This window comes from Dendrobates tinctorius, unplaced genomic scaffold (genome assembly GCF_039654945.1).
Source record: "Dendrobates tinctorius isolate UK_male_01 unplaced genomic scaffold, ASM3965494v1 ptg000264l, whole genome shotgun sequence".
Classification (NCBI taxonomy): domain Eukaryota; kingdom Metazoa; phylum Chordata; class Amphibia; order Anura; family Dendrobatidae; genus Dendrobates; species Dendrobates tinctorius.
Genome location: NW_027361931.1, coordinates 397,710 through 410,746, shown reverse-complemented (window position 1 = coordinate 410,746; position 13,037 = coordinate 397,710). Strand labels below are relative to the sequence as shown.

At 45.5% G+C, this 13,037-nt stretch overlaps 1 protein-coding gene across 3 annotated transcripts in view; it reads right to left on the bottom strand.

Annotated features, from left to right (window-relative positions):
- The window catches only part of CUL7 (cullin 7), a 121,821-nt gene that overhangs the window by 19,334 nt on the left and 89,450 nt on the right, over positions 1–13,037 (bottom strand). For all 3 annotated transcript variants that reach the window (XM_073558974.1, XM_073558973.1, XM_073558975.1), the window contains one exon: positions 8,355–8,592. In XM_073558974.1, the coding sequence (XP_073415075.1) occupies positions 8,355–8,592 (238 nt within the window). The remainder of the gene's footprint in view (positions 1–8,354; positions 8,593–13,037) is intronic.

The following is a 13,037-nucleotide window of genomic DNA, read 5'->3' as shown; positions in this document are numbered from 1 at the left end:
AAAGGCAAGAGAGTGAGAGCGAAGAGAGGAAGAGGGGAAAGAAGGAACAGAGAGAAAGAAAGAGAGGAAAGAAAGAAAAACAGAGAGAAAGAAAGGAAAGATAGAAAGAAAGAGGGGGACAGAGAGAAAGAAAGAGGGGAAAGAAAGAAAAAAGAAACAGAAAGAAAGAGCAGAGAGAGAAAGAGGGGACAGAAAAAAAATAACAGAGAGAAAAAAAAGGGAAAGAGAACAGAGAGGGAGAGAGAATGAAAGAGGGGAAAGAAAGAAAAAAGAAACAGAGAAAGAAAGAGCAGAGAGAGAAAGAGGGGACAGAAAAAAATAACAGAGAAAAAAAGGGAAAGAAAGAAAGAACAGAGAGGGAGAGAGAATGAAAGAGGGGAAAGAAAGAATAAAGAGAGAAAGAAAGAAAGAACAGAAAGATAGAGAGAAAAAAAGAAAGAACAGAGAAAGAAAGAGGGGAAAGAAAGAACAGAGAGAAAGATTAGAGAGAGAAATAAAGAGGGGAAAGAAAGAACAGAGAGAGAGAAGAGGGGAAAGAAAGAAAGGAGAGAAAAAAAATAGAAAGAAAGAAGAGAGAGAAAGAGAGGAAAGAAAGAAAGAACAGAGAGCGAGAAAGGAAGAGGGGAAAGAAAAAACAGAGAGAAAGAAAAAAAATAGAAAGAGAAAGAGAGGAAAGAAAGAACAGAGAGAGCGAGAAAGGAATAGGGGAAAGAAAGAAAGAACAGAGAAAGAAAGAATGAAAGAAAGAAAGAAAGAAAGAAGAGAGAGAAAGAGAGGAAAAAAACAGAAAGAAAAAGATTAGAGAAAGAGGGGAAAGAAAGAAAGAACGGAGAGAGAAAGGAAGAGGGGAAAGAAAGAACATAGAGAAAGAATGAAAGAAAAAAAGAAGAGAGAGAAAGAGAGGAAAGAAAGAACAGAGAGAGAAAGAAAAAAAGAAAGATTAGAGAGTGAAAGAAAGAAATAGAGAGAGAAAGAAAGATTCTATATAAGATACTATAGCAGCTCGGCTCCCATTGTAGTGCCCACCTGAGCCTCCCGATGCAGGACATATCATGATCCGCTCACATGGCCGACACCCCCGAGTCCAAGGCAATCCCGCTGTCCGCGTTATCGGAGGAGGACATGGTGATGGATCTCAAGCATTCCCTGAAGTGCCTCCATGGTTCCGTCACAATCTCCTCCCGAAATTACCTCATTTCCGGTCAGCTTGTAGCACATCACTTCCGGTGGAATGTCACGTGCGAATTTTAAAGTGCACTTCGGGACTCCGCCATGTATGCCTGTGTCCGCGGGAAAAGTAAGCTCCTGCCCGGGGCAGTGGGGCAGACTCTCAAAATCGGGACTGTTCTGCTGGATCCGGGATACCTCATACACACACGGTTCCATTTTGTATGCCTCGTACACACACGGCTCCGCTCTGTACACCTCACACACACGGCTCCACTCAGTACAGTAAACCTCGAACACACGCGTGTCATGAACTCATTTTCTGCTCCACCAGTTGAGAGTTCCCCTTCCGTTCTCCCTCTGGTGGTGACAGGAGGTAGTGCGGTTGGTTTAAGTGGTAGTGATCTGCCACCTGATGAGGAAGATAACGATTGGATCTCTGGAGTATCAGACTGGATATAAGACAACCGACGCCCTATCCGGGTGCTGGTGATTCAGTCTGCTTCTCAGGTCCTGGACTTCAGCTCTCTTCCAGTCTTCTCAAGTTAAGTTTGTTTTTTGCTAATGTTCACACTTGCGCTTGTTGGTCAATTCAGCTTTTTGTGTAATCAGCCTGCCCCTGCTGGGGCTATGCTGAAATTCCACTCCTATTAATCAGTATTTCCCAATCTGCTTTTTGTCCCTTATTAGATTGGTCTCTTTTTTCCTCTGTCTCAGAATATTTTAGAGTGCTGATATAGGTTTAGAAGTCTAGTGACTTCAGGGTTAATTTTGCTATCAGAAGTGTTGGACAATATTTTTGTAGGTTTTTTTGGCAGATTGCAGACAGTGGCTTTCCTTTCCTGTCCTTTCTAGTTAGTTTGGGCCCCATCGTTTGCTCAGCCTATTTTCCTGCCTGTGTTTGTGTTTTCATCTTGTTTCACCGTCAATACATGTGGGGGGCTGTCTTTCCTTTGGGGTCTGCTCTGGGGCAGTTAGTTTTCCTCTTTTCCTGCTTTAGGCTTATGTAGTTCTCCGGTTGTGACTAGGCGTCTAGGACCAATGTAGGAACGCTCCAAGACTGCTGCTAGTTGTGCGGGTAAGATCAGGGATCTGCAATCTGCATAGTTACCAACTTCTCTGGTTTTCTGAGACTTAGCTTGTTGTCTTTTTTTCCTCCTCGGTTTACCATTCATAACAGAATCACCAGCCATACCGCAGATTCTAGGGTACTCAAAAGCAGGAAAGAAAGAAAAAAAAAAGTGTCAGAATTTTTTTTTTTATTATTATGTATTTTTTCCTCTTTTTCTCTGGGGCCGTAGGAGGATTTTTTTCCTAATGGAGATTAAGCAACTGTCTGATCGTGTGGAGCAACTTCCTGCTGAAGTACAGGGAATTTCCACCTACCTTATTCAGTCACATGCTGCTGAACCCAAGATTCCTACTCCTGATGTGTTTTCTGGGGATTGGTCTAAATTTCTGAATTTTAAGAATAATTGTAAATTATTTTTTGCCTTGAAGCCTAAGTCATCGGGGAGCTCTGTGCAGCAGGTTAAAATTGTCATCTCCTTGCTGCGCGGCGATCCCCAGGATTGAGCTTTTTCTCTGACACCTCAAAATCCTATTCTGACTAATGTGGATACATTTTTTCAGGTCTTGGGGTTGTTGTATGATGAACCTAATGCCGTTGATCAAGCTAAGAGAACCCTGTTGGCATTAGACCAGGGTCAGGATTCTGCAGAGTTATACTGTCAAAAATTCCAAAAGTGGGCGGTCCTTCCTACAAGGAATGATTGTGCATTGGCAGCTCTCTTTCGGAAAGGTTTGTCAGAGACCGTAAAAGATGTTATGGTGGGATTTCCTGTTCCCTCTGGTCTGGATGACTCTATGTCATTAGCCATTCAAGTTGATTGGCGTTTACATGAACATAAAACTACACGGGAGGCGCTGCCACCTTTTGAACAAATGTCTGAACCAATGCAATGTGATGGGGTTTTGTCTAGGAGCAACGTCAGGAGTTTAGAAGGCGTAATAAGCTGTGTTTTTTCTGTGGAGACGCCTCTCATACTATTTCTGTCTGCCCTAAACGAGAGAAACGTTTTGCACACACATTTGCTGTGGGCAGTATACAACCTAAGTTTCTTTTGGCAATTACTCTGATCTGCTCCTTATCCACGTTTTCCACTAAGGCTATTGTGGATTCAGGAGCAGAGTTGAATCTGATGGATTTGGACTTTGCTAAACTTTGTGGCTTTCCTATGACACCTCTGCAGACGCCTATTCCTTTGAGGGGTATTGATGCTACTCCTTTGGCGGAGAATAAACCTCAAATTTGGACCCAGGTGACAATGCGAGTTGCCCCAGACCACCAAGAAAATTGTAAATTTTTGGTGCTGCATAATTTGCATGACACTATTGTTCTGGGTTTTCCTTGGTTGCAAACTCATAACCCAGTTTTGGATTGGAAATCTGTGTCTGTGGTGAGTTGGGGTTGTCAGTGTGCTTAGGGATACTCCTGTTTTCTCCACCTCTCCTCAGTCTCATGATATTCCTGATTATCTAGCTGATTTCTCTGATGTATTTAGTGAGAGTAAGTCTGCGTCTTTGCCTCCTCATAGGAGTTATGACTGTGCAATTGAGTTGATGCCTGGGTGTAAATTTCCCAAGGGTCGGCTTTTCAACTTATCGGTACCCGAACATAGAATCATAGAATCATAGATGCGATCCTATATTAAAGAGTCGTTGGAGAAGGGTCATATTAGACCATCCTCGTCACCATTAGGTCCTGTTTTTTTTTTTGTGGCCAAGAAAGACGGTTCAATAAGACCGTGTATTGATTATCGTTCCCTTAACAAGATGACGGTTAAATATCAGTACCCGTTACCTCTGATGTCTGATTTTTTCTCCAGAGTTAAGAGTGCCTGCTGGTTTACTAAGCTTGACCTCAGGGGGGCGTATAATCTTATTTGCATCAAGCACAGTGATGAATGGAAGACTGCGTTTAATACTTCGGAGGGACATTTTGAGTACCTGGTGATGCCTTTTGGGCTCACTAATGCCCCTTCTGTCTTCCAGTCCTTTATGAATGATATTTTCCATGACCTTGTGGATAAGTTTTTGATCATCTATCTGGATGATATTTTGATCTTTTCTAGTGATTAGGATTCCCATGTGGAACACGTCTGGACTGTGTTCCGGATTTTGAGGGAGAATTCCCTGTTTGTTAAGGGATCGAAGTGCCTTTTTGGTGTACAGAGGATTTCATTTTTGGGATTTATCTTGTCTCGATCGACTATTGAAATGGATCCGGCAAAGGTACAGGCCATCTATGATTGGGTTCAGCCTACTTCTTTTAAGGCCCTCCAGAAGTTTTTGGGTTTTGCTAATTTCTATCATAAATTTATATGTAATTTTTCTGGTATTGTCAAACCACTGACTGATCTGACCAAGAAGGGCGCTGATGTGCTGAATTGGTCTCCTGAGGCTATCTCAGCATTTCAGGAGCTTAAGCGGAGATTTACTTCAGCTCCAGTTTTCCAGCAACCTGATGTCTCACTTCCATTTTAAGTGGAGGTGGACGCTTCTGAGATTGGTGCAGGAGCTGTGTTGTCCCAAAAAGACCCTGTGACTTCTAAGATGAATCCCTACGCCTTCTTTTCCCCATGTGAACGCAACTATGACGTGGGGAATCGGGAATTGTTGGCCATGAAATGGGCATTTGAGGAGTGGAGACATTGGTTGGAGGGAGCTAGACATCAATTTGTAGTCCTCACCGATCACAAGAATCTGATTTATCTGGAGTCGGCCAAACGCTTGAATCCTAGACAGGCTAGATGGGCTTTGTTTTTCACGCGTTTTAATTTTGTGGTCTCGTTTCTTCCGGGCATTAAGAATGTTAAGGTAGACGCCCTTTCTAGGAGTTTCTTTGCTGATTCTCTTAATGTGACTGAGCCTACTACTATCCTAGGCGAGGGGGTAGTTCTTTCTGCCATTTCCCCTCGATTTGAGACGCGCTCTGGAGGAATTTCAGGAGGATAAACCTGAGCGATGCCCTATGGGAAGATTGTATGTTTCTGACCAGTGGAGAAAGAGAGTGATGTCTGAAGTCCATTGCTCCGCATTGGCTGGTCATCCGGGTATTTTTGGTACCAGAGATTTGGTGAGTTGGTCGTTTTGGTGGCCTGCCTTATCTCGTGATGTCAGGAATTTTGTACAGTCCTGTGGGACTTGTTCTCGGTCTAAACCCTGTTCTCATTCTAGTGGGTTGCTGATGCCCCTGCAGGTGCCCAAGAGGCCATGGACCCATATCTCAATGGATTTTATTTCTGATCTTCCAGTCTCTCAGAGAATGACTGTTATCTGGGTGATTTGTGATAGATTTTCGAAGATGGTCCATCTTGTACCACTCCCAAAGTTGCCATCTTCCGCTGAGTTGGTGCCCTTGTTTTTACAACAGGTGGTTCAGTTACACGGGATTCCTGAAAACATTGTGTCCGACAGAGGGGTCCAGTTTGTTTCCAGATTCTGGAAAGCCTTTTGTTCCAATCTGAGAATTCAGTTATCCTTCTCCTCCGCGTTTCATCCCCAGACCAATGGGCAGACTGAGAGAACAAACCAGACCCTGAAGTCTTATTTAAGATGTTTTATATCTGCTGATCAAGATGATTGGGTCTCATTTTTGCCTTTGGCCGAATTTGCGCTAAACAATAGGGGCTAGTTCTGCCACTCTGATGTCACCCTTTTTCTGTAATTTTGGGTTTCATCCTCGATTCTCTTCAGGGCAAGTGGAATCTTCGTCCTGTCCAGGTGTGGACACTGTGGTTGTGAGAATGCAGCAGATATGGGACCAAGTGGTGGATAAGTTGTCACTCTCTCAGGAAAAGGCCCAGCGCTTTTCCAACCGGCGTAGGACCATTGGTCCCCGGTTTAAAGTGGGTGATATGGTTTGGCTGTCGTCTAAGAATATTCCTATGAAGGTTGCATCTCCAAAGTTTAAGCCAAGATTTATTGGACCTTATAAGATTTTGGAAATTCTTAATCCTGTTTCTTTTCGATTGGCTCTTCCAGTTACGTTCAAAATCCATAACGTATTTCACAAGTCACTATTGAAGAGGTTTGTTGAGCCAGTAGCTCCTGTGGCGGCACCTCCTGATCCTGTATTGGTTAAAGGCAATGTGGAATATGAGGTAGAGAAAATATTGGATTCTCGTTTGGTTAGACGGAGACTCCAGTATTTGGTCAAATGGAAGGGTTATGGCCAGGAGGATAATTCTTGGGTCTCTGCCTCTGATATTCATGCCAATAAATTGGTTCGTGCTTTTCACCGGGCCCATCCTGATCGGCCTGGTGGCATGGATGAGTGTTCGGTGACCCCTCCTCAAGGGGGGGGTACTGTCATGAACTCGTTTTCTGCTCCACCAGTTGAGAGTTCCCCTTCCGTTCTCCCTCTGGTGGTGACAGGAGGTAGTGCGGTTGGTTTAAGTGGTAGTGATCTGCCACCTGATGAGGAAGATAACGATTGGATCTCTGGAGTATCAGACTGGATATAAGACAGCCGACGCCCTATCCAGGTGCTGGTGATTCATTCTGCTTCTCAGGTCCTGGACTTCAGCTCTCTTCCAGTCTTCTCAAGTTAAGTTTGTTTTTTGCTAATGTTCACACTTGTGCTTGTTGGTCAATTCAGCTTTTTCTGTAATCAGCCTGCCCCTGCTGGGGTTATGCTGAAATTCCACTCCTATTAATCAGTATTTGCCAATCTGCTTTTTGTCCCTTATTAGATTGGCCTCTTTTTTTGCTCTGTCTCAGAATATTTCAGAGTGCTGATATAGGTTTAGAAGTCTAGTGACTTCAGGGTTAATTTTGCTATCAGTAGTGTTGGACAATATTTTTGTAGGTTGTTTTTGGCAGATTGCAGACCGTGTCTTTCTTTTCCTGTCCTTTTTAGTTAGCCGGGCCCCATCGTTTGCTCAGCCTATTTTTCTGCCTTTGTTTGTAATTTCATCTTGTTTCACCGTCAATACATGTGGGGGCTGTCTTTCCTTTGGGGTCTGCTCTGGGGCAGTTAGTTTTCCTCTTTTCCTGCTTTAGGCTTATGTAGTTCTCCGGTTGTGACGAGGCATCTAGGACCAACGTAGGAACGCTCCACGACTGCTGCTAGTTGTGCGGGTAAGTTCAGGGAACTGCAATCTGCATAGTTACCAACTTCTCTGGTTTCATGAGACTTAGCTTGTCTTTTTTTCCTCCTCGGTTTCCCATTCATAACACAGGCGGTTCCGCTCCGTACACCCTGTTCACATGCGGCTCTGCTCCGTATATCTCGTACACATCTCCGCTCCGTACACCTCGTACACACGGCTGCGCTCCATACACCTCGTACACACATGACTCCGTAAACATATGGCTCCGCTCCGTACACTTTGTACACACAGGGCTCTGTTCCGTACACCTCGTACACATGCGGCTTCGCTCCGTCCACCTCGTACACACGCGGCTCCGCTCCGTACACCTCATACACATAGCTCTGCTACATCCACCCTGTAAACCCCTCCTGACTCCACACAAACTTTCCCTCATCCAGCAACATGACAACCAGCACAGCAGAGTTCTGCACACACCGAGGCTCCTGATCATGTGACCCCTGACTCCTCCCCTCCTGTGACCTCATCACAGGTCCTGTGCACACAGAACAGCCCAGTGATGTCATTGCTGGGATTCATCAGTGAGGGGCTGCGGTGGCCAGTTGGTCTCTCTGGGTGGGCGAGGATGGGGTCAGTGCATGGGGGGTATGGCGGCTCAGTGCAATGTGGGAAAAATAAGCTCCCGCCCGGCACAGCAGGACAGGCAATCAAAAATGGGACTGTCCCGATTTGGACGGTTGGGAGCTATGCAACTGTATAAAGATGCACACCCATCTGCTGAACCTTGCACAAGGTCCTCCATATACAGACTCATGGCCTCCCCTCCACGATAACATGTGGGGTCCCAACCTCCCTCCATAACACACATGGCCATCACCCCCAACCTTGCACCATAAGGCCCCAGATCGCCTCCAGAGCACCGCACGGGATTCTGGCTCGCCTCCACTGCACCACAGCTCACCTCCACTGCACAACACGGGCCCCAGATAGCCTCAAGAGCACTACACGGGACTCCGTTTCACCTCCACGGACCACACAGGGACTCAGCTTGCATCTTTGGAGTCACAGTACCTGTACACACAGAGCTGCAACTGCTTCTCGCTTCGAAGCTGCTCAATGCTGGAGAGAAGCTGCAGGAAGAAGTCGGTGTCTGTGAGGAGTTGGGAGACATCACAAGGCAGAGAGGAGGCGTCACCACAGACACAGCGCTCCAGCGACGGCAGCAACTCCCGGCACAGACGCACGTCCTTCAGACTGTGGAGCAGAGACGCCACATCCATGTCTTGAAGAGGCAAGACTGGGCCAATCTCTGAAAGAGGCACCAACACAACAGAGCCTAAGTATCCAAGGGGCACGAGAGGAGGCACAGGAGGAGAACGAGAGGAAGAGGAGGACGAGCGAGAGGAAGAGGAGGAGAGCGAGGCGACGAACAGGAGGAGGAGGAGAGCGAGGCGACGAACAGGAGGAGGAGAGCGAGGCGACGAACAGGAGGAGGAGGAGAGCGAGGCAACGAACAGGAGGAGGAGAGCAAAGCGACGAACGGGAAGAGGAGAAAGACATTATGAACACTAGGAGGAGAAAGAGGTGAGGAACGGGAGGTGGACAACAAGGCGACGAACAGGGTAAAAAGGACAACAAGGCGAAAAAACAAGACGAGGACATCGAGGCGACGAATGGGAGGACAACGAGGCGACGAATGGGGGAAGGAGGACAACGAAGCGATGAACGAGACGAGGAGAACAACGAGGAGAACAACGAGGCGATGAATGGGAAGAGGACAACAAGGTAATGAATGGGAAGAGGAGGAGCAGAACAAGGCCACGAACGGGAGGAGGAGGAGAATGAGGCGACAAACAGGATGAGAAGAAAGAGGTGACGAACGAGGAAGGAGGCAATTAACAGGAGAATGAGAAAGATGAAAAACAGAAGGAGGAGAAAGACGGACAAGAAAAGGGGAAAATGCGATAAACATGAGGAGAAAGATGATGAATAGAAGAAAGTCTGGATGAAAAGGAAGAGAAAGAGGCAATGAAGAGGAGGAGAAAGAGGCGATGAAGAGGAGAAAAAGAGGATATGAAGAAGAGAAAGACAATAAATAGGAGGAAAAAGATGATGAAGGGGAGGAGAAAGATGATGAACAGCAGGAGAAAGAGGCAAGAAAAAGGCAGAGAAAGAGGAGGAGAAAGGCGAAGAGAAAGAAACGATGAAGAGCAGGAGAAAGAGACGAAGAGGAGGAGAATGACGAAGAGGACGAAAAAAGGTGATGAACAGGGGAGAAAGGAGCTGAAGAAGAGGAGAAAGAGGCGATGAAGAGGAGGAGAAAGAGGTGACAAAGAGGAGAAAGAGGCAATGAAGAGGAAGAGAAAGAGTAGATGAAGAGGAGGAGAAAGAGGCGATGAAGTGGAGGAGAAAGGCAATAAACAGGAGGAAAAAGGGAAGATAAACAGGAGGAGAAAGAGACCATGAATAAGAGGAGAAAAGTTGAATAACAGGAGAAGCAGAAAGAAGAAGACCATAAACAGTTGGAAGGAGAAAGAGGAGGAAAAACAGGAGAGGGAGTAAGAAAAGGAAGAGGTTATAAACAAGAGGAGAAAGAGGAGGAAGGGGTCATGAATGGAAGGAGAAAGAGGAGGAAGGGGTCACAGATAGAGAAAGAGGCAAAGAAAAGGAGGAGAAAGGCAAAGAACAGGAGAAGGAGAAAGGCGATGAACAGGATGAAAAATAGATGATGAACAGGAGGAGAAAGAGGCGATGAACAGAAGAAAGAGGCGAGGAAGTAGAGGAGAAAGACATGTGGAGGAAAAAGGCGATGAAGAGGAGGAGAGAGTTGCAATGAAGAAGGAGAGAAAGATGATGAAGAGGAGGAGAAAGGGGATGAACAGCAGGAGAAAGAGGCAACAAACAGGAGGAAGAAAAACAGGAGATATACAGGAAGAGAAAGAAGCAATAAACGGGAGAAGCAGAAAGAGGAGGTAGAGGCCATGAACAGGAGAAGGAGAAAGAGGAGGAAGTGATCATGGACAGAACGAGAAAGAGGAGGAAGGGGTCATGAACAAAAGGAGCTAGAGGCAAAGAAGAGGAGATGGAAAAAGGCAAAGAAAAGGAGAAGGAGAAAGAGGTGATGAACAGAAGGAAAAAGAGGCGATGCACAGGAGGAGAAAGAAGAGACGAGGAAGTAAAGGAGAAAGATGTGAGGAAGAAGAGAAAAAGGTGAGGAGGAGAAGGAGACAGAGGCAATGAAGAGGAGGAGAAAGTGGCAATAAACAGGAGGAGAAAGAGGCGATAAACAGGAGGAGGAGAAAGAGGTGACGAACAAGGAAGGAGGTGATTAGAGGAGGAGAAAGAGGTGATGAAAAGGAGGAGAAAGAGGAGAGGTGATGAAGGGAAGGAAAAAGATGATTAAGAGGAGAAATAGGCTATGAAGAGGAGAAAGAGGTAAAGAAGAGAAAGGCGAGGAGGAGAAAAATGCAATGAAGAGGAGGAGTAAGAGGTGAAGAAAAAGGCGAAGAGGAGGAGAAAGAGGTAATGAAGAGGCGTAAAAGGTGAGGAGAAGGAAGAGTCTTTGAACAGGGGAGAAAGAGAAGTTGAACAAGAGCAGAGAGTGGTGATGAAGAGAAGGATAAAGAGGTGATGAAGAGAAGGATAAAGAAGGCGATGAAGAGGAGGAAAAAGAGTTGATGAAGAGGGGGAGAAAGATGCAATGAAGAGGAGGAGAAAAAGGCAAAGAAGAGGAAGAGAAAGACAATGAAGAGGAGGAGAAAGAGGCGATGAAGAGGAGGAGAAAGGCGATGAGGAGGAGAAAGAGGCAATGACGAGGAGGTGAAATAGGCAATGAAAAGGGGGAGAAAGAGGAGTTGAAGAAAAGGAAAAAGATGATGAGGATAAAGACAATGAACAGCAGGAGAAAGAGGCGATGAAGAGGAGGATAAAGAAGCAAAGAAGAGAAAGACAAGGAGGAGAAAAACGTGATGAAGAGGAAAAGGCGATGAAGAGGAGGAAAAAGACAATGAAGAGGAAAAGGCGATGAAGAGGAGGAGAAAGAGGCAATGAAGAGGAGGAGAAAGACGATGATGAGAGGAGGAGTAAGAGGTGAGGAGAAGAAATAGGCTTTGAACAGGGGAGAAAGTGGTGATGAAGAGGAGGATAAAAAGATGAAGAGGAGAAAGAGGTGATGAAGAAGAGGAGAAAGAGGTGATAAAGAGGAGGAGAAAGAGGATGAAGAGGAGGAAAAAAAGGCGACGAGAACAAAGAGGTGATGAACAGGGAGAAAGGAGCTTAAGAAGAGGAGAAAGAGGCGATGAAAAGGAGGAGAAAGAGGCGATGCAAAGGAGGAGAAAGAGGCGATGAAGAGAAGGAAAAAAATTATAAAGAGGAGAAAGGCAATGAAGAGTAGGAGAAAGGCGATTACGAGGAATAGAAAGTCGAGGAAGAGAAAAAGGCGATGAAGAGGAGGAGAAAGAGGCAGAGAAAGAGGCGAAGAGGAGAAAGAGGCAATGAAGAGGAGGAGAAAGATGATGAAGAGAAGGAGAAAGAAGCAATGAAGAGGAAAAGGTGATGAAGAGGAGGAGAATGAGGCAATGATGAGGAGGAGAAAGACAATGATGAAGAGGAGGAGTAAGAGGTGAGGAGAAAAAAGAGGCTTTCAACAGGGGAGAAAGAAAAGTTTAACAGGAGGAGAAAGAGGTGATGAGGAGAAAGAGGTGATGAAGAGGAGGAAAAAGGGGCGATAAACAGTAGGAGGAAAAAAGGTGATGAACAAGAGGAGGAGAAAGAGGCGATAAACAGGAGGAGGAAAAACAGTCGATAAACAGGAGGAGAAAGAGGAGCCAGAACAGGAGAATGAAAAAGAGGAAGGGGTTACAGACAGGAGGAGAAAGAGGAGGAAGTTGTCATGAACAGAAGGAGAAAGAGGAGGAAGGGGTCATGAACAGCAGGAGAAAAGCAAATAAAAGGAGAAAGGTAAAGAACAGGAGGAGAAAGAGGCGATGCAGAGGAGGAGAAAGAAGCAAACAGGAGGAGAAAGTGGTGATAAAGAGGAGAAAATGATAAAAAGGAGGAGAAAGTGGCAATAAACAGAAGGAGGAGAAAGGCAATAAACAGGAGGAGGAGAAAAAGGCGATAAACAGGACGAGGAGAAAGAGGCAATAAACAGGAGGAGAAAGAGGCGATAAACAGGAGGAGGATAAAAAAGCGATAAACAGGAGGAAAAAGAGGTAATAAACAGGAGGAGAAAGAGGAGGCAAAACAAGAGAGGAGGAAGGGGTTATGGACAGGAGGAGAAAGAGGAGGAAGGGGTCATGAACAGAAGGAGAAAGAAGAGGAAGGGGTCATGAACAGTAGGAGAAATGCAAAGAAAAGGAGAAAGACAAAGAACAGGAGAAAGAGAAAGAGGCGATGAAGTGGGGAGAAAGAAGCAAACAGGAGGAGAATGTGGTGATGAGGAGGGGAAAGTGGTGATAAACAGGAGGAGGAGAAAGGGACGATAAACAGGACGAGGAGAAAGAAGCAATAAACAGGAGGAGAAAAAAAGGCGATAAACAGGATGAGGAGAAAGAGGCGATAAACAGGAGGCGAAAGAGGCGAAAAACAGGAGGAGAAAAGGGTGATATACAGGAGGAGGAAAAAGAGGCAATGAACAGGAGGAGAAAAAGGTGTCACAAATTGTTAATTATATATATATATATATATATATATATATATATATATATGACCCAGAAACTTTTTGTTTCCATTTTCAGTTCCGGCAAGGAGCTT